Here is a 25,557-nt window from a genome sequence, read left to right as displayed (position 1 = left end):
TTCTGTATGTACAGTGATACTTACGATCAGTCATGTCTAGACGATTTGTTGAAGTTTCATATAAGTTGCAAGTTTTGTCTGTTCTTGTATCTGAAACGTTTGGTATCAATTAACTATACAAATTGAAAACACATATTGATGATAATTTGTTGTTAAGGTCTAAAGTACATAAGGGAAGCTACCGAACGGTGCTTAATGTTCAGGAAAAAGCCTAATTTTATCTTATTGACACGTGCTTTGTGTATGTTCTACATGAGACAGTTTAAAGCGAAGGATGTTATTAACATTTATGTGATATCTTCTCTCCGTTTCCATACATCAACAAACTAATATTAAAAATACATATCTTGGAAGAAATTTTAAAACAAGAGGGCATGAAAGGCCCAAAGTCATCGGAAATACAAAGAACTGACTTAAACTGTGCAGCCCAATATCATTAGAACAAAATCTTTTGACCAAGTTCCATGAAGAGTGAACTGTAAATGCAATCTTGTTGAAAAACATGGCCACCAGGGGCGTGAATTTTTCCTTATATGACTGTAGTAAAACCTTATTAGCACTCTTAAGTGCTAACATCGTTTTACGATAGCCATATAAGAATAAATGTACGACACCCTGGCCGCCATGTTTTTTAAAAGACCGGAACCATTTTCAAACTCGTCTAAGATATCATTAAGACAAATATTCTGAACAATTTTCACGAAGATTGGACAATAAATGTTACTTTTTAGTGTAAACAAGTTTTTACAAAAGTCATATAAGGAAAAATGACCCGCTCCCTGGCAGCAATATTTTTTTGACCAACCAAAATCATTTTCAAACTCATCCAAGATATTATTGGGAAATATCATCTGACCAAGTTTCATGAAGATCGGACACTAAATGTTGTCTCAAGAGTGGTAACAAGATTTCACTATAGCCATCTAGGAAAAATGTCCCGTCCCCTAGCGGCAATGTTTTTCAACAGACCAGAACCTTTTTTGAACTCATCCAAGATATCATTTAAACAAATCTTCTGACAAAATTTCATGAAGATCGGGCAATAAATGTGACCTCTAGAGAGTTAACAATGCAAATGTTGACGCTGTGTGACGCAGGACAGACAAAAGGCATTCACAAAAGCTCACAATTAGCACTTCGTGAGCTAAAAATGGAAGTTTGTTGGATTTTGTCAAATCAATCGCATTGGTATTGGAATAAGTCAGTAGTATATAATTATTAGACCGTAAAGAGCCGGTTTGCATTCTAAACATAATGTTTTTGGAAATCTTTTTCACTCAGGTTTTTGAAGGGACAATTAGCTTGATAAATGTATGAGCGAATTCTTTTTCTTTTTTTCATACCCACAAGCTGACTATATGGTTATAAAAGTATGTGAAATTAATTTTTTGCTTTCTGCAAATTTTTGTCAAGATACAATTGTAACAAGAGCTCCTCAGTCTGAGACAGATGGTCCCATAAACAGGGCCTCTACATTCATCACTCAATCCTTTGAGGACATATCAATTGCAAACAAGTTTATAATACTTTATAATAATTAATAATACTTAATGGCAAAGTGACATTGACCTGTGAACTAGTGACCCCAATTTCAAAAGGGGTCATCTACTGTTCAAGGCCAATGCACATGTGAAGTATCAAGCCAATGGGTAAATTTCGTTGACGAGTTATTGATTGTAAACGATTTGCACATTTATTGTGACAGTGATCTTATCATTTCAGTGTTTTTTTTCAGTTTTTGGGGAAGGGGGTCGGGTCCCCTGAGGGAGGGAAAATTCGCGCGTAAAAGGGGAAAAGGGGGAAATTTCTATGCTTAGCAAGTTACAGTACAAAATCAAGTTTTAACACTGTAATTCACCATACAGAGGGAGAAAATCATAATTCAAACTCTTTTATTCATAAATATGTTATGTTCATGTTCAAAGTTCAACATTTCTGGGCTTTTCAGCGAATTTATCAATTATTCTGGTGACCTCCTCTTCACCAAGTCTCTACGTGTGCAGACAAAGTCTGATCAGGGACTCCAGTGTAGCTTCCCCAAGCCTGTTTCTCTGTGGCGTGCAAAGCAGGTTGAGCAAACTAAACAGTCTTTCAACACTCTCTTGACCGGATGTTTCTGGCGTTTCACTACCGGCATTTGAAGAAGACTGACTTTTAAGTTGTACTTGTTTGAAAAGAATATCAATTTATTTTTGAGTTAAAACAGATTTGTCAATTTTTTTACGATAGCTTTTGTTGTTGTGCGACATGATGGAATATGTATGGTTTGCAGTAGATGTCGTAAAGCAAAAGTCGTGATAGTGAACTACGTACAGTTTGCGGTAAAGGCTAAAATAAAGTAAACACGCGGATGCAGTTCAGGAAAATTGTAGTAAATTGGTAACAAAAGACGTATTTAAATGAGGTATTGATTAAAATTGAATAACACTTCCGAGAGGGGAATTTAAAAAATATTTGGGGGAAAAATATATACTCTAAAGATGGGGGAATGGGGCCGAATAACGCCGAATATTTCATCCAAAAAACCACTGCATTTGACCTAGTGATCCCAATTTCAATAGAGGTCATCTTCTGCCCAAGGCCAATCCACATGGGAAGTATCAAGCAAATAAGTTGATGCAATGACGAGTTATTGATCGTAAACAACCTTTTGCCTAGAGACCCAAATTTCAATAGGGGTCATCTATCGTCCAAGGCAAATGCACATGATCAGTTTCAAGCCAATCAGTCTATGTGTTGAAGAGTGATTTATCAGAAACAATTTAAGCACGTATTGTGTGAGTGACCTTGACCTTTGACCCAAATTTAAATAGGGGTCACCCATGCACATGTGAGGTATCAAGCAAATCCGTCAATACTTTGACGAGTTATTGATCGGAAACGATTTTCACACTTGTTGTGACAGCAACTTTGACCTTTTACCTAGTGACCCCAATTTCAATAGGGTAAATTTACTCTGCAAGGCCAATGCACATGGAAAGTATCAAGTTAATCGGTCAATTGGTTGACGAGTTATTGATTGGTAATGGTTTTCATACTTATTGTGAAAGTGACCTTAACCTTTGACCCTGTGACCCCAATTTCAATAGTAGTTCATCTTATGTCCAAGGCCTATGCACATGTGAAGTATCAAGCCAATCGGTCCATTTGTTGACGAGTTATTGATTGGAAACGATTTTCACACTAATTGTGACAGTGTCGTTGACCTTTGACTTAGTGACCCTAATTTCAAAAGGCATTATCTACTGTCTTAGGCCAATGCACATTGGAAGTGTCAAGCCAATAGGTCAATTCGTTGGAGAGGTATTGATTGGAAACAAATTGGTCTACTGACAGACTGACCGACCGACCAACAAAATAATATCCCCCCTCTTCTTCGAAGGTGGGCATAATAACATTTGAACAGCACACATGTTGAATGAACATCTAAAGTTTTACAATCAGACATGACTATACTCACCTTTACGTTCAACTGCAAATGCGCATGTTATATGATATTTTCGAAACACAATGATCACGGCGACAATAGCTGCAATAAGACAAAGTGTTCCTCCTACTACCCCGCCTACGATTCCTGCAATGGGCGAGGATACTTCGGAAGAGACTTCATCTGAAAACATGAGCGTATTAATAACACTTTATATTTCACTTTCTAATTTAAATCTCGCTTACTTTTAATGAACATGTTTGTGCTAGTTACTTTGTTCAGAACTTAAGGTGAGAATCTATGATCTCATTACATTTTTAAAGAAAGATCTAACATTGATGGATCAACAACTACATGTATAATAACAGTGCTTAAGAAGTTGTAAACGAAATAAAATAAAATAAACGAAAGGAGAGTTGTATTTAAATGCAAATTAATTTCTGCTGTACAGAAGATATTTTTTTCGTGTACACGATACATTTACACTGTTGGGAAAATCCCACAAGTCTGCACAGATTTGTTCATACCAAACAAAGACAAAAGTTTGGTTCTGCAACAAACAGGAATAAACGTGTTCATTTAGGCTATAACTTGTTTAGTATATATTTCATTTAATAAATATTTAAGTGATGGTATCATATAATCAAAGTGCTGAAGGCACTAAAGTTGTTCGCTATTGCATAATTTAAGACGCAAATTAAGCATGGGTATAGAGCTGTTTTACCCAGCTTTTCACCTTAAATGACTTTTACATAACGCCAGCAGACACGCATGAATATATTCGCATATTTCATGGGCAGTTTCGAGATTAAACCTCTGAACTTTGGCTTCATCACTCATTCTGTGCTAAGCGCAAAGGATGTATCACTATTCAGTGTAAGGAATTTCCAACTACTCTCTGAATGTTCAAACGACACAAATTGTGGCCCAGTTACAATTACGTGTTAAAATCCATCTTGCAGAATTTCAGGGTCAATACTCGTTCACTAAATCGTCCGGGGTATATATTATTATCTATCGATTAACAAAGTTTTGCTTTCAAGATGAGAAAACAAACAAATTGTACAGGTTCACGATAAGAGCAAAAATTATCCATCCACAAATGTTTTCCGTACTCGGTCAGCACGTCTGGAAATCGTTCCTAAAAGCCTGGATAGGCTGCCCTTATTTACAAGTTAGCTATTTTGAAATCAATTTTGTTTGAAAAGAATTGTGCTAAAATGTGCCATTTACAATTTTGTTATGAGATTTTTAATGACCCACGTCATGCCAAAATGGGTCTTTTTCAATATGCGCCCATCAAATGTATAGCCCACTCAGCCTGCGCATCTCTCAGGTTGGTCAGGAGATACATAATGAGACCATGACACATTGGGTGATTTTATAGCGAACAGTATCGCCTCTGACCAGACTGGGCTAATGCACAGGTTGGGCTTAAGATACGCTGGCCAAAAATGCATAAGACCCCTTTTGGCATGACGCGGCTATAAACGTGTAATTTAAATGTGTCAAAAGAAAACTGCGTGTAAATCAAATATTTACATACGATATATTTCTATGGTGAAGAAATACACTCATAATAAGGCATGTGGGGTCACATATGACGTGCACTCCCGTAGTATGATTTTATTCTACTTACACTAATGTGTAGTACTTCCGTAGTATAATTTTTATCTACTTACACTAATGTGTGGTTTGACAATGATAACACACATCTCATGCGGTGAATATGTGACTTACAAGTCAACTAACACAATAATTAAACTTTTGTTTTCAATTTAATTATTAAGATACAATTGCAAACTTTATTTCAAAGTCAGCATTTACACCGCCTACCTTTTAAAAATATATTTTTTGTTATATTTAGTTGTTTTATATATATGGTTTTAGCTATTATGAAGCATTTTTGTTGTTGTTTATACTATACCTGTAGTAATTGGTGAACTCATGTTCAACGTTTTATTTATTGGGAACTGTGAATGTAAACAAACTTAACCTTCTACTATAATTGCGTTTTTTGCACCTGCAAATACAAAGGATCACCCCTATCTGTTGAGAACAAAATTATGTTTCCCAGACATATCAAATTTAACCCCGCTGTAGTAGCATGCACTAAGAACCAGATTACAAAACATCCCACTGTACTTGTTTATCAGCATCTATTAATAGCCTCAGATTATGAATGAACTGTGCTGAGCAAAAATACTACGAAGCAGGCTAAACACAAATACGATGCAACTATGGCTTTTATAATGCAAGAATATACGCTTCTGCGAGACGTATTATTCTTAAGCCTTTGTAATCTTCTATTAATAACCAACCCATGAAACTTTACATATCCAGAAGCCGGGGCCTTATGATTGCAAGTATGTAAAGAATTGACCTCTAACTGAACTAAGGAACGGAAACGTAGCACCAAGTTGACCATTTCTTTCTATGTGCGAACGCAGGTTGAATGTAAAGTGTGCTGTTTACTATCGTAACTCACTACTTGAGCGTACCCGTCGCTTGGTTTGAGTCAAACAAATAAAGAACCACACCATAATTATAATAATAAATGTATTGGTATTAAACAGCATTGTATTAAATACTCAAACAAACCACATAAAATCTAGAGCTCTGCAGGCCAAAAGACCATAAGGCCCATTTTTGCATGAAACGGCTATGAAAGTGTGGTTTAAATGTTTGGAAAGAAAACTGCATGTTAATCAAATATTAACATATGATATATTTCCATGATGAAGAAATAAACCCATAATAAGCCATGTGAGGACACATTATGTTGTTCACTCGAATAGCATAATTTTTATCTACTTATACCAATGTATTGCTTGCCTTTTATAACACACATTACATGCGGTGAATGTGGGACTAACAAGTGAAATAAACACAATAGTTAAACTTTTGTTTTCATTTTGAAAAAGTGTTATTTTAGAAAAAATTGTTGAATCCAAGCCTCGTGCTTCTTCAAACATCAATGGATCAGAACAAACTTGAACTTAGCAAATTTCATAATATTTACACAAAATTGTGACTTCAAGACATTTAACTAGCAACATATAGCCCTCCGCCCATGTTTTACAACTGAATAGAACCATTTTTAACTTGGCCCAGTAATAATGAGAAACAAGGGACAAAATTGTCACAAAACCAGGTTTTCATTGTGAAAAAAAAATCTGATAAAGGGAGAAAACTCAAACTGAACTTTTGAAATGACCAAAAAAAATTAACCCCCTTTGTAAGTTTTTTTTTTTTTTTTAATCTATTTTTAGTCGTGGCGACCTTGACATTGGAGATATTGATGTGATTCTTTCGTGGGACACACCGTCCCATGATGGTGAACAAATGTGCCAAATGATTTTAAAATCTCACAATGAATGACATAGTTATGGCCAGGACAAGCTCATTTATGGCCATTTTTGACCTTTGAACTCAAAGTGTGACCTTGACCTTGGAGATATCAACGTAATTATTTCGCGCGACACACCGTCCAATGATGGTGAACAAATGTGCCAAATGATTTTAAAATCTGACGATGAACGACATAGTTATGGCTCGGACAAGCTCATTTATGGCCATTTTTGACCTTTGAACTCAAAGTGTGACCTTGACCTTGGAGATATCGACGTAATTATTTCGCGCGACACACCGTCCAATGATGGTGAACAAATGTGCCAAATGATTTTAAAATCTGACAATGAACGACATAGTTATGGCCCGGACAAGCTTATTCCGCCAGCCCGCCAGCCAGCCAGCCAGCCAGCCAGCCCGCCCGCATTCGCCAATCTAATAACCAGTTTTTTCCTTCGGAAAACCTTGTTAAAAATCTTCCGAGTGAGTGTCATGTTGATTGAACAAAAAATCTGACTTCTTCAATGTTAACAAGGTTTCAATATAGCCTTATAAGAAAACTGCCTCGACCCCTGGTGGTCATGTTTTTCAACAGGCAGAAATCATTTTCGAACTTGGCCAAGATATAAGTAGAACAAATGTTCTGAACAAGTGTCATGAACATTGGATTGAATAGTTTACAACTTCACGTGACTAACTCGGCCAAGTTTCAGTTTGGAAAATGATCTGACAAAGTTTCATAATAATAAGACAACAAATATGATCTCAAGAGTGTAAACAAGGTAACTGTTGACATGAGGAACGACTGCTCAGGTGAGCTAAACAAAAATATTGTTGCTTGTTCAATTGTCCAGTTGGACAAGCAGATTCTTTTTTGACTTGTCTGGATGTTTATTTTGGTTCCCCTGAACAGTTAGACTACTGTATACATGTACTTTGAACTCTGCAATGGTTGGTTGAAAACTAATGTTTTTCATATTTTTACACAGTTTTATGCCAGAAATAGTCTTACAATTTCGGATTAAATGAACAGCATGGATCAACAGAAGAAGTTGTTCATACCATCTGATGACAACATAGAAAAATTTACAGTAAATGACTAAGCTGATCACTATATATTTTTATACATGTATTTTTACAACAACACAAAATATAGACATACTTACTTATATTTTGAGTGATGAATGTTATGGTTGAACTGTCTGTTGAATTACCCATAAGGTTACTGGCGTACACTTTGACCATGTATTCATTTCCAGGTTGCAGATTCTTCAATGTTATGTTGTATTCAGATGTTGTTATCGCTAATGACCAATCTGTATCAGTTGTCCTCTTCAGAAGTACATTGAATATCTGCAGAAGTCCACCACCAAATCCTGGTGACCATGTTACAACAACAGAGTCAGTTGTGAGGGTATGTTGGTGATAATCTAGTTCTGTTACAGGTTCTGGTTTTGCTAAAAGAAATAGTAACATTTAAAGTACATGTATGTGAAAATAGAATATCTGCGGAAGTCCACAATCAAATCCTGGTGACAATTTTACAACAACAGAGTCAGTTGTGAGAGTATATTGTTGATAATCTAAAGCCGTTACAGATTCAGGTTTTGCTAAAAGAAATAGTAACATTTAAAGTTCATGTATATGAATATAGAATATCTGCGGAAGTCCACCATCAAATCCTGGCGACCATGTTACAACAACACAGTCAGTTGTGAGAGTATGTTGTTGATAATCTAAAGCCGTTACAGATTCAGGTTTTGCTGAAATCAATAGTAATATTAAAAGTATTTAAGACTGTCTAGGTTCTTGTAATCTTCATATATATTAATTAAATATGTGTGACGTAAAAAGGCACTTAACATTTCTCCCATGTAACCAGCATACCAAAAGGGCCTATAAAAAACAGGTCGGTTTCTTGTAACGCGTTGTAAAATAGTTGGGTAGACAGGTAGGTGTTTTTTTTAAAAATGAATCAATGGTTGTGTAATAAATCAACAAATATTTTGTGAAAGCTTTATTAACTTACTGCTTAATTTCATTCTTAGAAAAGGTCTAATGAAGAAAGGTAGACATAGACATTGCCCTTGTCTTAAATATCAAAGATTTAAGAATTTTTTTTCTGCGAGTCTTTGTCCTAAAAAACAAATATTAAGTGCAGGTGAGTATTATATACAGTGGAAACCCTCTAAACCAGATCCTCTCTATACCAGAATCCTCTCTAAACCGAACAAATTGTCCGGTCCTATTTTTTCCCCTGTAAAACCATGCGTACAAGATCTCCTCAACACCAGATCCCCTCAATTCCAAATACCGGTCATTCTTTTAATGAAAATTGGGTCATACCATATGAAATTGTTCCTCTCTAAACCGGTCAGGATCCATTATTTGCACCTCAGTCCTAGAGTCAAAAACTTGTGAATAGCAGATTAAAGACGTGTGATATTAAAAAAGGTGGTCATCAATTTTGCAAACTGTAAAAATCGCAAAACAATTTAGAGAGAATTGGCCTGTGAATCACATATCAGATCAATAGAAGTGATAAAACTGATAATAATTACTGAACAAACATAAGGTTTTTTGGTGTGTACCTTTTTGATTTAGGAAGCCGTGTTAAATTTTAATACGCTTAATGTTATTTATTTTGATCTGTTTTTTTACTATTGCTTATTTAGTGCCATATAAAATGGTGATTTGCAGAGTGGTTGAAGCAGTTCTAGTTAGATATCAATTTTGCTTTTCAAATTGGCAATTAAGATAACTAAGACTTAAACTGTCCGAACCTCATTCTAAGTGATAGCGCGTGGAATTGTCTCTAGAAGACAAATTCAAACTGATCAAAGAGTCAGTGATGTTGCCTAAACTTACACTCAAAATGCTGTCAGAGAAATAAGGTGTAGAGAAGTCTGTGTACATGTCTCATTTGGGAAAACAAGTTTTTACCCAACACAAGTCGGTTTAACAATGAAATGAAATTTGAAAAAGATCAACAAACTTGTATGGGACTGGTTCTGTAGTGTAAGGGCTAAGTCATTGCCAATTTCTATTCCAATCATGCAGGAAAATGTGTGCACTGAGCTTTACTTAGGAACGTAGAATTAGCGTCTAATGGGTGGAAGTGTCAATTTACCCTAAAAAGCGGAATACTCTCTAAACCGGAATTTTTTCTCGGTCCCGGAGGTGTCCAGTTTAGAGGGGTTCTACTGTATACATAAACTCAAAGGACTGCCCCACCTGGACACCTAAACAATATTGCAGTACACCTTCACTTTAGTCAGTAGACAGAATAGTAAAAACAAGAGCTGTGTTTGTGAAACACAATGCCCCCTACTGCACTATGAAGACACACAGCAGCTATATCTCAATTTAAACTGTTACCCAATTATTTCAGTCACATAACGGGGGTCAGTGATCCTATTCATCCTATTCCTGGCATTTTAAAGTGTTATTTAAAAAAAAAAATGTTGGATCCAAGCCTCGTGCTTCTTCGTGCTTCAAACATCAATGGACCAAAAAAAACTTGAACGTGATTTGTAAGTCCTGTAGGTTGACTCACACACCAAACATGAAGTCAATAAATGCACAGGAAACAATCCAGACAAGGGCAGTTTGTAAAGCATGCATGCCCCCCATATGGGCTGTCAGTTGTAGTTGCAGCCGTTGTGAGAATAAGTTTTTTGTCACTGTGACCTTGAACTTTGACCTGGTGACTTGAAAATCAATAGGGGTCATCTGCCAGTCATGATAAATTTACATATGAAGTTTCATGATCCTAGGCCTAATTATTCTTGAGTTATCATCAGGAAACCATTTCACTGTTTTGAGTCATTGTGACATTGACCTTTGACATTGTGACCTGAAAATCAATAGGGGTCATCTGTCAGTCATGATAAATGTTCCTATGAAGTTTCATGATCCTAGGCGTAAGCATTCTTGAGTTATCAGCCGGAAACCATTTATCTGTTTCGAGTCACTGTGACATTGACCTTTGACCTAGTGACCTGAAAATCAATAGGGGTCATCTGCCAGTCATGATCAATGTACCTATGAAGTTTCATGATTCTAGGCGTAAGGATTCTTGAGTTATCAAACCGAAAACCATTTTACTGTTTTGAGTCACTGTGACCTTGACCTTTGACCTAGTGACCTGAAAATCAATAGGGGTCATTTGCTAGTCATGATCAATGTACCTATGAAGTTTCATGGTCCTAGGCATAAGCATTCTTGACTTATCATCAGGAAACCATTTTACTATTTTGAGTCACTGTGACCTTGACCTTTGACCTAGTGACCTGAAAATCAATAGGGGTCATCTGCCATTCATGATCAATGTACCTATGAAGTTTCATGATCCTAGGCCTGATTATTCTTGAGTTATCATCAGGAAACCATTTTACTGTTTTGAGTCATTGTGACCTTGACCTTTGACCTAGTGACCTGAAAATCAATAGAGGTCATCTGCTAGTCATGATCAATGTTCCTATTTAGTTTCATGATCCTAGGCGTAAGCATTCTTGAGGTATCAGCCGGAAACAATTTTACTGTTTTGAGTCACTGTGACCTTGACCTTTGACAGAGTGACCTGAAAATCAATAGGGGTCATCTGCCAGTCATGATCAATGTACCTATGAAGTTTCATGATTCTAGGCATAAGCATTCTTGAGTTATCAAACCGAAAACCATTTTACTGTTTCTAGTCACTGTGACCTTGACCTTTGACCTAGTGACCTGAAAATCAATTGGGGTCATTTGCCAGTCATGATCAATGTACCTATGAAGTTTCATGATCCTAGGCGTAAGCATTCTTGAGTTATCATCCGGAAACTGTTTTACTGTTTCGAGTCACTGTGACCTTGACCTTTGACCTAGTGACCTGAAAATCAATAAGGGTCATCTGTCAGTCATTATAAATGTACCTATGAAGTTTCATGATCCTAGGCCTAAGCGTTCTTGAATTATCATCCGGAAACCATCTGGTGGACAGACCGACCGACGGACATGTGCAAAACAATATACCCCCTCTTCTTCGAAGGGGGGCATAAAAAGTGTCATTTTAAAGAAAATTCCTTTGTCAAAAATCAATTGACCAGAAGGAAAACTAAACCTCGAATAAGATCAATATCTGAAAGGGTTTTGGGTAAAAAAGCAAGAAAACAGTTAATCCAGAGAAAAACCTATAAGTTCTCCAATATGAGGGCCTGAAAGGCCCAAAGTTGCTCACCTGAGATACAAACTCAACTATGCATTGCCCCATTACCAAACCTGGGGCGCCCCGCCCACATAGGCCGCGCCCACCCAAAATTGCCTTTTACTATAATTTCTTCATTTCTACACACATTTACTTCAAATTGATACTGAACCTCTCTTATGACAATACGGTCAATCTCAACTATGTATGGCCCCATTACCAACCCTTGGGCGCCCCGCCCACATAGGCCACGCCCACCCAAAATTGCCTTTTACTATAATTTCTTAATTTCTACACAGATTCACTTCTTATTGATACTGAACTTCTCTTATGACCATATTGTCAATCTCAACTATGCATGGCCCCATTACCAACCCTGGGGCGCCCCTGGGTTAAACCGAATGGCGTGACATTGTACATTGCTGCATAGTTTTCGCTAGCTTTTTGTTGGGGGCAAAGGAAATACATGCGGACGTTTTATTTAAAGCTAGAAAGTGTGTTTTGGATTACAAAATTTGTATTCTCATTTGGGAATTCAACAAAACATTTATATTATATTTATAATGGATTCAATATTTAATTCCAATATTAACTTTTTTTAAACGCTTTATGTGTCGAAACGATGTTTTGATTATGCATGAAAAGCACAATTTCCAGGAGGATTACACCCGGTTAGTGATAACAATGGAAATATAACGGATTCCGTATAATTGAATACTCCAGATAATTGAATATTTGGATGTGACAAATTGGCTATTCAATTAAGAGAAATCTACTGTAATCTATCTTAGGGTTAAGGAGGATAAATCACTATCAGGAAATTTTTATATGCATGCAGGCAAAAATATAAACACTGACAGACTACAGAAAATAGAGTATCCTTAAAGCTCCCAATACGAATTCTGTGCACAGGATAGCTAAAAATGGGGAACAATATTCTGAAATACTATTTAATATTTCTAGGGGTTTAGGACTTCTAGAGACTTCTGTAAGTCATACGATAACTGATAATAATGAGCATTGTTTTTGAGCACTTGTTTTAGTGTTTGCACTTTTGGGTTTTGTCTCAATCTGTAGTTTTGGCTTAAACACATGCAGCTTTTAAGAAAACAATATATTTTCTATTTTATCATCAGCACAACCATTAATATGAAAATCCACACCTTTAATTTCTGACAAGTTAGAATAGAAACATTAAAATGTATTCTCATAAACATCATCAAATAGAATTAATCACATTGCCGACACTTTCATTGTGTTGTCATCTTGAATGGCAATGTTATTGCTTCCATGCCATCGAGGGATTGCTTAGAAATTTGCAAAAGAGATTTTATTATGCAAACCTATTCAATTCACAGTGTGTCTGATGTCAACTGATCAACTGTTAAACAATCATCTTAAATTACATAAATTGAAAATTGAAATGGAAAGAAGAATACATGCACAAAACATTTTCAATGAAATGTAATTACTGTCATAACAGGAAAGTTGAATAACAAAAGATCAAACTAGAAGTTTGCTACATTTTCACTGATTTTTGACAACTTTTGGGTAAAACAGAGAAAGAAATATCATGTTAAATCTTCATTTTGACAGCCAAAACGACTCATACAGACACCGTGATTGGTTCAATAGATTTATTTGACATTAAATTCCATCGACACAGACAAACTTTTATATTGGTTGAAAAACAACAACTGAAGACAAAGAAAATCATACTTAAGTAACCTTGACAAAACACAGGAGTTTTATCAGAAAAATTAGCAATGGCCAACTCTGCCCTACAGTATTCATAGTTAAGCTGAGGTTAATTTTAACCATAAAAATCAAATCAAAAACGGTACATTTTAATTCCCTGCACTAATTAATCTTGCTGAAGGTTTTAAATGAAAATAAACTATTGTTTATTGCTAAACAAATTGGTTGACAAAGTACGCGAATCGGTAGACACAACTTAAAATTGTTGTTCTCGGAAACAACGTCTGCACCGGAACAGTCAAAATCGCTTTCTCATTCACAAATATCTTCTTTTTTTAAAGATGTTTGGCTTATATCCTGATTTTTAAAAAGAAGGTTCAACAGTTATGTTTCTAAATAATCAAATTGAAAACCAAGCTTTAATTGTTTTTGTTTTTTTTAGTTGATTAACACTGGTCCACAACATGACATGATTGTTATGAGATGTCATGCATACTTATGAATACAATATTGTTTTCATGTCAAGATAGTTTGTAAATCAATTCATAGGACATATAACATTTCCTGTGCACCACAGACTTTTACATGCTGGTATTTGCAGAATATGCGACGAATTGAGAATATCTACTACACATATGTAAACATTCATTTTAACCGCACACTTATTTATGTAGATATAAATGATACTTCATCATATATTAAATGTGTCCTTCTGGCATACGTATCATTAATTTGTTCTCCACGATTGAAATATATGGTATCTTAGTATTAATTATAAATGCTGTTTTTGTCACACATTTGAATCACACATTCATATCTAATTACATTTTTTAAATGAAAAATCTCACCACAGTACTTTTCTATAGAAAAGATAAGTAAATCTGTATTATGAATAGCAATCAGGAAAATGCTGGTAGCCTATTCTGACTTTAGTTACGATTTTCAGACAGGCAGAAAGTGCATTGATCTGCGAGATGAAATTGCTATGTTAACTGGAACCCTGGCTCATGCAAAACTCAAACATTTGTAATGTTTTTCTTTCAAAATAGAAACAACATAACATAACTTTTGTTAGTTTATCAGGGAAAGGAAAAACAAGGCATAGCAATAATTACATGGTATAAAACATACTAGTGCACGTAATGAAATATGAAACAAGAGGGGCATGGGCCCTTAAGTGTGTACCTGAGATCCAAACAAACTGAACTAGAGCTTTGTCACAGACGTGACGAATACCCCCACATGCCGCATTGACACAGAATATTTTGCATGTTGTCTTTACAAAAAAACAGCGGACACCATGCTCAATGTTTAAAACGCACTAAGTGACCCCGTGACCTGGTTTTTGACCCTGCATGGCCCATGTTTTAACTTGACCAACACATCATCTAGATACAACTTCTGACCAAGTGTGGTGAAGATCGGATGAAAACTAATTGAATTAGAGAGCAGACACCATGCTGAATGTGTTAAACCTACTAAGTGACCCAGTGACCTAGTTTATGACTGCCATGACCTATGTTCGAACTTGGCCTAGACATCATCTAGATACAACTTCTGACCAAGTTTGGTAAAGCTCTGATAAAAACTACTTGAATTAGATAGCGGACAACATGCTGAATGTTTAAAATGCACTAAGTGACCCCGTGACCTAGTTTTTGATCCGGCAACCCCCATGTTCGAACTTGGCCTAGAAATCATCTAGATACAACTTCTGACCAAGTTTGGTGAAGATCGGATGAGAACTACTTGAATTAGAGAGCAGACACAGACCGACCAACTGACCAACAGACCGACCGACAGACAAGCTCACTCCTATATACCCCCCTAAACTTTGTTTAGTGGGGGTATAACTATTACGAGAAGGTGGAGTTCAGAATAATAAAAGTACTTTATGAAACATAAATATTTAATTTCAAGACATACTTGTGGTCAAACGCAGCTGAGATATCATTAGAACAAATGTTTTGACCAAGCATCATGAAGATTTGAGTTGGAAATTTGACTTCTAGAGTGCTAACATGCTTTTACTTTAATTTGTCCTTGTGACCTAGTTTTTTCCTCATAGGACCAGTTTTTTAACTCAGCCAAGAAATCATTTAAATAAATGTTCTGACCAAGTTTCATAAAGATTGGACTAAAATTGCGACGTCAAGAGTGTTTACAAGGCGTTACTATAGCCATATGGGGCAAATGCCCCGCCCAGTGGTGGCCATGTTTTTCAACGAACCGGAACCATTTTTTATCTAGACTAAAATATTAGAACAAATTATCCAACCAAGTGTCATGGATATTGGACAATACATGTGGCTTCTAGATTGCTTATAAGGTGTTGTAGCCTTAAAAAAAACAACTGCCCCGCCCAGCCATGCTTTTCAACAAACAGGAACCATTTTTTTAAATCAGCCAAGATATCATAAGAACAAATGTTCTTACCAACTTTCAAAAAGATTGGACTATAAATGTGACTTCTAGAGTGTTTGACTTAAAGATATAGATTTTGACCTCACTTGACCCAGTTTTGCACTTGGCCAAGATATCATTGAGTTAAATCTTCTGACTAAGTTTCAGTGTGCAGATCTGACGATAAATGTGGCCTATAAGAATTATCACACGGTTAATGTTGATGATGGACGACAGACAAAAGGCAATCACTCCAATCATTATTTCCATATGAGATACAATAGCTTCACACTCAACTTTCAGCTTACTTCATTGCAAAATGCAATGCTTCATCCCTATAATTTTTAATTTGGCCAATTCAGTTGTAAAGATCTATTTATACTAGAGCTGTAACGATTCACCCATCATTCCATTTGATTCGATTTTCGATACCAAATGGTCCAATTCGATTATTTTCGATTTGATTCAAATTAAACTATTTGCTGCTTATTTTGCAAACTATTATGTTCATGTTTGTTTTGTTCAGGGCATGAATTAATATGTTTGGTATTTGTTATTAACTTATTATGTTGTACATTGAAAGTGTTTAATTTTTTAAATAAAATTTAAAAACACAACATTGTCTTATAAGTTACACATTTATTGAACAAAACTACCTGTTGAGTTATTCTTAAATAACATAAAATGCACAATGTATCAAATCTGAAATATCAACCGAGTGTTTTCTCTTAAAATGTTGCCTCAAAGTTGTAGTGCTTCCAGATTTAGGGTAACTTACGTCAACAATACACGTTTTGGCAGTTGCCTTTGCATCAGATCCTTCGTGAAACCCGAAATGTTCCCATACTTTTTATTTTTATTTTGACGGTGCATCTTTCAGCGTAGTTGAAGAAGCCATTTTACCGGCTGATGTAATGCACAGCATGTTATTCATTCATTTATTGGATGCCATATTGGCAATTGACCAATCACAAGACGTATTACAAATGACAAGAAAGTTTAGATGTTGGATTTGGAAAGTAAGGTTTAAAATGCGGATCAATCGGGAATGCAGTGAATTGAATCTAAATTGGCCGTTTTGGTATCGAAATCGAATCGGCGGCGTTGAACCAGTTTTTCGTTGCATCGAACCGAATCGTTACAGCTCTAATTTATACAGGTCATAGACCTGAGGTGGGAAAAATGGATTAAGTTCATAACCTGGGTAGAACAGGAAAGCTGAACATTTTTATTGATTTGCAAAAACTTCTATGCTGCATAAACTTACTTTCTGCAACAACTGTGAACACAGCACTTGATACGTTAACAGCATTTTTCATTGTGATTGTGTAGTTCCCAAAGTCAGCAGGTTGAAGATCAATGATAGTAAAGTTCATGAGATTCCCGTCTACCTGCACCTTGGTTCCATACCAGTCTGCTGCCACAGTTGTGTTATTCCAAAGCAGAATGTGTTTTTCAGAAGTTCTACTGATATTAAGCCCATCATAGCGTTGTAAGGCAATCTCATCTAGTGTCGGGTAAGCATAAACTGGGACACTTAGAGAAGTGTTGGTACCAGTAGCTGCAGCAATCTTCAGACTAGGGGTAAGTATTTTAGGACTCACTGTTAAGAAAACAGGAATTTAGTTAATATGCATAATCATAATATTATCACAATATTTAAATGTACAGTTACTATTTAACAGTTTGAAAATAAATTAGTACAATGTTCAATCTTATTTAATATATTAATAGATATTTAATAAGAATTTCAATAGACTTTTTATCAATTCCAAGCAATAATTAATGTGATTCGGCTACTTATCAAACCTAGACCTATAATTTATTGTGATCCATACCCATACACAAATGTTCCGAGCTTAGACAGTTATTTATATTGGTCTTATATGTTTAAGTACGACCTTCAAGATTGCTATGTGAGTTTTGCAAGAGAAACACCATCTTACATTAATTATTATAATTTATGGGCTACAAATTCAAAATCTTTCAAAATAATTCAAAAGTGGACAATAGAAAATTGTTTTAACATAGTTTATGAAACTATCATTTAAATTAGATAAATGTTGACAATATACAAGTCAACCACAAAATGGACCACTGACAAAAAAGGGGATTATAAAATAATTATGTAGTTTAGCCTTAACCTAAAAGTGTGACGGTGCCATTGGGGGTAGCAAAAGGAATCACACAAAGTCCTTTAGCTTATCATTAAAAAGATTGAAAAATCCTTCAATGCTTTTAAGAACTTAGAAAGAAGACAAGATTCAAGACAAACCAAAGGAAAGACCAAACAGAAAGATCGATGGACATATTGGTTCCTTTTTACCTAACTGTCCTACTTGTAGTATACATTGTAATTAAAAATGTTCTACACCATCAAAGACTTTCTAATGGCTGTAAATATTATGTCCGAAATTTAGCGATAATTCTACTATATCACATCAGATTTTAATTTGACATTACAGGAAGATTTAAACATGCTCACCATCTGGTTGCAAAAGCTTAAATTTACAATACGTTTGCTAGAATTATCGTTCAAGGAACATTTTGTTCAAGTTGAGAAAACAATAATATTTTGAAAGTAAACTGTTAACACTTACATGGCCCTTCAAATAAGTCACCTGTAAATTCTGTTTATGCAATTAAAAAATATAATTACTACCTTACCTTTAACCATGAGTTTTGTTGCGGCAGTCTGATGTAGATGCCCGCTTACATTGCGGACTCCATTTTGTACGGAGCAGGTATATGTACCAGTATCATCCATTCGTAGTGTAGGTATGCGTACAATACGGCTTGACATTGAAGCAGGGCCTTCCAGTGTGATATGTGTATTTGGTATCTGTGTCCCACCATGTGTCTGGGTCAGAGCTGTAAACGTGTACAATGCTGGTACTCCAGAGGCCTCACATTTCAATTCAAAGGGTTGTCCTTCAGAAGGGTTGGTAGACGACATGTAGATGGTAACATCAGGAGCATCTACAAAAATGAACAATCCATGAATGACTAAAGCATTCAACTGTATAGTGCAAACAAAGACAGAGGTTATATGGATTTGGCCTCAGAAACCCCCCCAGAAAATTGCTGTCTTAAAATATATTTAAGCACGATAATTAACATATTATCATACATAAACTCTAGTCAAACAAACAGACATTCAATATATTTCAAAAGGAATATCATCAAACCATCAAGAAGTATTAAATTTACACTGATAAAACATTTCAGCATTGTTGCAGTGACATATACCATGGTGAAACATCAAATAAAAGACGTCACATGAGCACCAGTAACACTGTACTCTGTTAAAGGCAAAAGTATTTTAAAATCAAACCTATGATGTTTGATAAGACGATTTTTAAAGTAGAAGCTATATAAGATCACACAACACAGCCACCTTGGCTATGATTTACAGTCCAACAATTTAGTTACACGTCCCTGGAAAAAAAACATCCAGTGACATTTCTGTCAGATTACTTTGAAATCCAAGCAATGGTTTCTGACAATTCAATGGTCTTGTTGTTTTTTAATAAAGTCATAAAGATTGGAACTGATTTACGCCTGAATTTGTTGGTTTAAGATATTCCTACACAAGTATAAATAGCTCTGCTGACCATTAAGAGCAGTGGACCTGTACCATTTGAGCAACTGTAAGAGGTCAACCAATGAATATTCCTGTTCCATCAAATTTAGCCTTCCAGTATTCATGATGTTGTTAGACAATATTTTATTAACAGACAATAATGATGATTAAAAACAATTGCATTACTTATTGACAAATCTGATCTTAAGTTACTCTGAGCAAATATTTAAAGATTTAAACAATATTGGTCTGGTTAAGATTGAACGAGAGGTTTATCACAAACATCACTAAAATTACGCCCACATGGCTTTGTCATAGGCATAGCAGCCATGCCCATGCTATGTTGAAGGTCACAGAACTCCAGAACATGATCATGACCCCCCCCCCCCCCCCTATACACAGTTTGAAAAAATAACCCTTGTATATGTATTATATATACACAAGGTATGAAACGCACTATATGCCTATTGCTCAAAGATTGTGGAACACGGAACGTGACCGTTTTTATCGAGAACACACATATTCCCATGCAGTTGCAAAAAAATGCAACTGGATTCGTTAAAAGACAGTAAAAGCAACGTGATTACACAACTAACCGATCTCCTGTTGGGCTAATAAATTTAATATTTAATTAAATTCGACTTTCTCCCTACATGTCACTCGATGTTTCATCTTCACATGTACACTGCTTTAATTTTATAACGCATCATCTGGTTGGTTGTTCTCACTGTGTTGGCCAATGCTATGGCGTTTTAGTACCGAGCATTCAATCGACAAAATCTGGCAGCAAAAAACAGACATATAGCGAGAAAGTCGAATTTAATTGAATATTAAAATTATTAGCTTGCAACGTAATGACCTTCTCTAAACAAACCTCAAATATTCAGGTATTCTGTCATAGAAATTGGCTAAGTTCAAGGGAACATAACCCATGAACATGTGGATCACTGCATGTGGAAATTGTGTCATGCACATCAATTCAATCGCTTGCCAAATAATGATGTTGTTCTCTTTGCAAACTTAAACTATTTTTGTATTCTACCATAAAAAGGCGAAGTTTAAGGGCACATAACTCAGGAACTTGTGCATCACAGGGAATGAAACCAGTCAAACAAATCAAGAATTCATGGTGAGAAATGTAGTAGTGGTTTGCTCCAAAAACATAACATAACACATGAACAAACCGAGGACAAACTAACCGACAGAGAGACTCCATTATACCCTCTCCCAAACTGTGTTTGTGTGGTTATTTTAATTGGAAAATAAGAGTTGGTGTCAATAAAGCACACAGGATGGGCTAACTTTACACATAGTTCACTGCGCCTTTCATGCTCAACTCAGATTAAGGGGAAAACAGTATACATTATAAGAATTTCATTATTTGACCACTGATACTACTGATACTTTGACCACTGACTGAAAATTGCGATGAGGCTTGGCAATTCAATCAAGAACTAACTAAAAAGTCTTAACATGTAAAGTTCAATTATAATGGTTTTGTATGTAAAACAGCTACGTGTTTAAAGGACCTTTGCTCAAAGATATCTTAAAAATCCATATACAGTAAGGCCATCACGTTTAAACGTTTAAACAGTCGCGTTTCGTGTTTTGCTCATAAACTTTTACCATAACAGTTAACGTTTAAACGACAGTCAATATCAATATAACAAATATTGGGGTGCAAATAACGTAGCAGACTAGCCGTACGAAGTTTAACGATGAGGAACTGTGAAATCTGGGTACTTGCTGTAAATCCGGGTAACAGAATTCGGCTGTAATTTATTTCTGATTGGTTAGCGGATGGCACAGACATGAACGGAAATTAACCAAAAATCTTCGCTACTTTACGAAAATCTTACAACTTGGCAAAGAAACAGTGCATATGCCGCCATTTTGAAAGATTTTAAGTAATTGATTAGCAAAGTAAAACACTGCGGTAGCATGTTGAAATGCAATGTTTTAACCAAATTATATATTGATTACGTTTTTGCTAGTTAACTGGTTTTTCATTTTCTGGGGTCAAACGATATACACATTGTATTTCATGTTCAAAATACATGCATTTTGTTTTCGGAGTGTCATTTTCGAAAACAGTATTTTTCATTGATTTAACATTATTTTCGGCATTCTTTTAATTGTTTTTATAGAATGACGAACACACATGTGGGGATACGGATGGTCTGTTTTATAATATTTTATGGTTTTAATATGACGTCATTGCGCGAATGGGATATGCACTGAATATTACTTCCGGAATAATTACTATTTTCAGTTTGGAAATGGGATGGTACTGATACTTTTTAAACGGACATAGGGATACCGTTCAAACGATAACATTTTGTTTAAATCATTTCGTTTAAACGTTAAGAAAAATCTGTAAACATGATACCCTTAATAAACACTGCCCAATACTGTAATGCTATAAAAAAAACACAAGACTATTGCCAAGCAATTAAAGTCCCCTAACTACGCAGGATCCACCATTTTCAGCAATATATGTAGTTTTGTGTTGCCATAGCAACCAGAATTCTTGACGTAGGAATAAAATGAAATGACGTGCATAATCTCCATATCACCATCTGTCCATGTTTCAAGTTTCATGAAAAAATATGAAGAACTTTTAAAGTTATCGCAGGATCCAGAAAACTGTGTCAGAATGACAGACTGAGCGCAAACCAGAAGTCCCTCTCCGGTTTCACCAGTAGGGGACTAAAAATTCCAGCCACAAAAGTAACATACGAGGGTGAATTACAATAGGAAGACCCTAACAGAAGTAACATTGATGTAAAATCATTAAAATATCAACCTGCCTGCAGCCAATCTCGCATTCGCTGGTAAATAATCAAATATCCTTGCGGGGAATTCAAACGGAATATATTGTCCGACAAAAAATAACAAGGGACAAAATTGTCACAAAACCAGGTTTTCATTGTGAAAAAAAAAATGATTAAGGGAGACAACTCAAAATGAACTTTTGAAATGAACAAACAAAATTAACCCCCTTTGTAAGTTTGTTTCAAAATAAATCTATTTTAAGTTGTGGTGACCTTGACATTGGAGATATTGACGTGATTTTTTCGTGCGACACACCGTCCCATGATGGTGAACAAATGTGCCAAATAATTTTAAAATCTCACAATGAATGACATAGTTATGGCCCAGACAAGCTCATTTATTGCCAATTTTGACCTTTGAACTCAAAGTGTGACCTTGACCTTGGAGATATCGACGTAATTATTTCGCGCGACACACCGTCCAATGATGGTGAACAAATGTTCCAAATGATTTTAAAATCTGACAATGAACGACATAGTTATGGCTCGGACAAGCTCATTTATGGCCATTTTTGACCTTTGAACTCAAAGTGTGACCTTGACCTTGGAGATATCGACGTAATTATTTCGCGCGACACACCGTCCAATGATGGTGAACAAATGTGCCAAATGATTTTAAAATCTGACAATGAACGACATAGTTATGGCCCGGACAAGATTGTTCCGCCAGCCCGCCAGCCAGCCAGCCAGCCAGCCCGCCCGCATTCGCCAATCTAATAACCAGTTTTTTCCTTCGGAAAACCTGGTTAAAAACGAGCACTTTGTTTCTCGTTAAATAAATGTTACCAGACCACATCTAGTGTTGACATTTTGGCTATTGCTTTAAGGAACACTGATTTTTTAATGGGTTAACTTTATTTTACTAAGTATTTTACTAAGTATTTTACTAAGTATTTTACTAAGTATTTTACTAAGAATTCGTTGATTCTGAGTGTTTATGGATCTTTTAATGTACTGAAATTTGTTCATGACATACTTTGATTGTATGAAAACTGGCAAACAATAATAGCAATGTACTTATTTCTTTGAGTAAATTAAAGTTTGCAAAGCGCAAATGTCGTGAAATTGATGATAGGAAAGACAGGCATATCTAATGCAAGAACCATATAATTTATACAATAATACTTGAAATAAATATACAAGAATCGCTGAACGTTATAATTAGATGACCATGCAATGAAATGCTAATTGCATGCACCTGTTAGTAATTCATATTTATGTAGAGTTCAAAGTACGTGTATTTTAATGTAAAAAATAAATAACTTAATAATTTTATAACCAATAAACTGTGTGGTCTTTTGTATTTTAACCAATCAAAGTGTTTTGACAAGTGGAATATTCCTTCAGTATGTTTAATTCTTATCCTTTCATATATCAATAATCAACTGTCAAACAATTAGTAGACTAACTTACAATTTACAACTAGCTTGGTGGAACTGTTGTCTTTATGACTAGATCCTGGGTTAATAGCAACACACATATAACTCCCTGCTGCATATCGGTTCACTTGGCTGATGATGAAGAGTCCTGTGTTTGCGACGAGTGTACCAGATGTCACGTTCCTCCATGTGTACGTGCATTCTGGCCAGCAGTTGGATGAGCATGTAACATTGAAATCCAGTTGTCCCTCAGTGACGATGTATCCAGATGGTACACTTATTCTGACATTGTCTGGACCATCTATGATCGTATAAAAGGCATTTGTATCAATTTTAGAAACCAAACCATATCAATACGAGCAAAATGTATTTTACCCCTATGCTAGTGCATTTATTGAAAGCACAAGATAAAATCAATAGTCTTGGAAGACACTGATTTGTTCTTAGTTAAGCTTCACTTTTATTATAAGGACTCACATGACTAGCCCAAGACAAATACCTACCTTGTAACAAATTTTTTTATTGCATGGGACAGTATTGTCAACCTCACAGGATTTAAAAATAGTAAAACAGAAAAACAGAATCAAGTCCAAACAAAAGCTCCCCGGTCGGAGACAGTTCCCTCTCAAAACAGGGCCTTGACATCCATAACTGAATCCTTTTTGACATATCCAACAAAAAATAACTTAAAACTTAATGTCACTAGGGGTTATCTACTGTCCAAGGCCGATGCACATGGGAAGTTTTAGCTAATTGGTCAATTCATTGACAAGTTATTGATCAGAAACGATTTTCACATTCATTGTGACAGTGACCTTGACCTTTGACTTTAGTGACCCAAATTTCAATAATAATAGGGCTCATCTACTGTCCAATGCCAATGCACATTTGAAGTATCAAACTGATCCGCAATTCATTGACAAGTTATTGATCCAAAACGATTTTTAAACTTTTTGTGACAGTGACCTTTCACCAAGTGATCCCAATTTCAATTGTGGTCATCTTCTTTCTAAGGCCAGTCTATATGGGAAGTAAAAAGGCAATCGGTCAATTCGTTGACAAGTTATTGATCGGAAACGATTTTCACAATTATTGTAACAGTGACCTTGACCTTTTTACCTACTGACCCCAATTTCAATAGGGGTCATTTTCTGACCAAGGCCATGCACATCTTAAGTATTAAGGAAATTGGTACTTTTGTTATAAGTTATTGATGGGTAACGAGTTTTAAATTTACTGTGACAGTAACCTTGACCTTTGACCTAGTGACCCCAATTTCAATAGGGGTTATCTACTGTCCAAGGCCAATCCATTAGGGAAATATCAAGCATATTGGTCAATTTGTTGACGAGTAATTGATTGGAAACAAACTGGTCTACTGACAGATTGGCAGACAGCAAAACAATATACCCCCTCTTCTTCAAAGAGGGCATAAACAATTAGACAACTGATAGTTAAAAAAAACATCCTGACAAACAGACAAAAGCAAATCTATCTGCCCCATCTCTTACTCGCTGAGAGTAAGTGCAAACAGATGAACATTTTTAAACATAAGTGCTAATGAAGAACATTCATAAATCGTGTTTTATTGATTGTTCCCACACAATTCATTTATTTATTGTATCGCTCTTAAATGTATTACAAAAATAGTCTTGTCAAGCCCGGTTTTGGCATTTGTTGTTCATATACTGTAT

General features: G+C 35.6%; 1 protein-coding gene across 1 annotated transcript in view; it reads right to left on the bottom strand.

The window, feature by feature from the left end:
• Positions 1-25,557, bottom strand: part of LOC127860781 (titin-like) — a 218,787-nt gene that overhangs the window by 125,834 nt on the left and 67,396 nt on the right. The window contains exons 6-11 of the mRNA XM_052399060.1: positions 23,898-24,164; positions 18,735-19,046; positions 17,335-17,670; positions 7,945-8,235; positions 3,461-3,610; positions 25-90 (exon numbers count right to left, since the gene is read on the bottom strand). Of these exons, the coding sequence (XP_052255020.1) occupies positions 25-90; positions 3,461-3,610; positions 7,945-8,235; positions 17,335-17,670; positions 18,735-19,046; positions 23,898-24,164 (1,422 nt within the window). The remainder of the gene's footprint in view (positions 1-24; positions 91-3,460; positions 3,611-7,944; positions 8,236-17,334; positions 17,671-18,734; positions 19,047-23,897; positions 24,165-25,557) is intronic.

Source organism: Dreissena polymorpha, chromosome 15, assembly GCF_020536995.1.
Source record: "Dreissena polymorpha isolate Duluth1 chromosome 15, UMN_Dpol_1.0, whole genome shotgun sequence".
Taxonomy (NCBI): domain Eukaryota; kingdom Metazoa; phylum Mollusca; class Bivalvia; order Myida; family Dreissenidae; genus Dreissena; species Dreissena polymorpha.
Note: the sequence above shows the minus strand (reverse complement) of the source record. Positions and strands in the feature narration are given on the sequence as shown.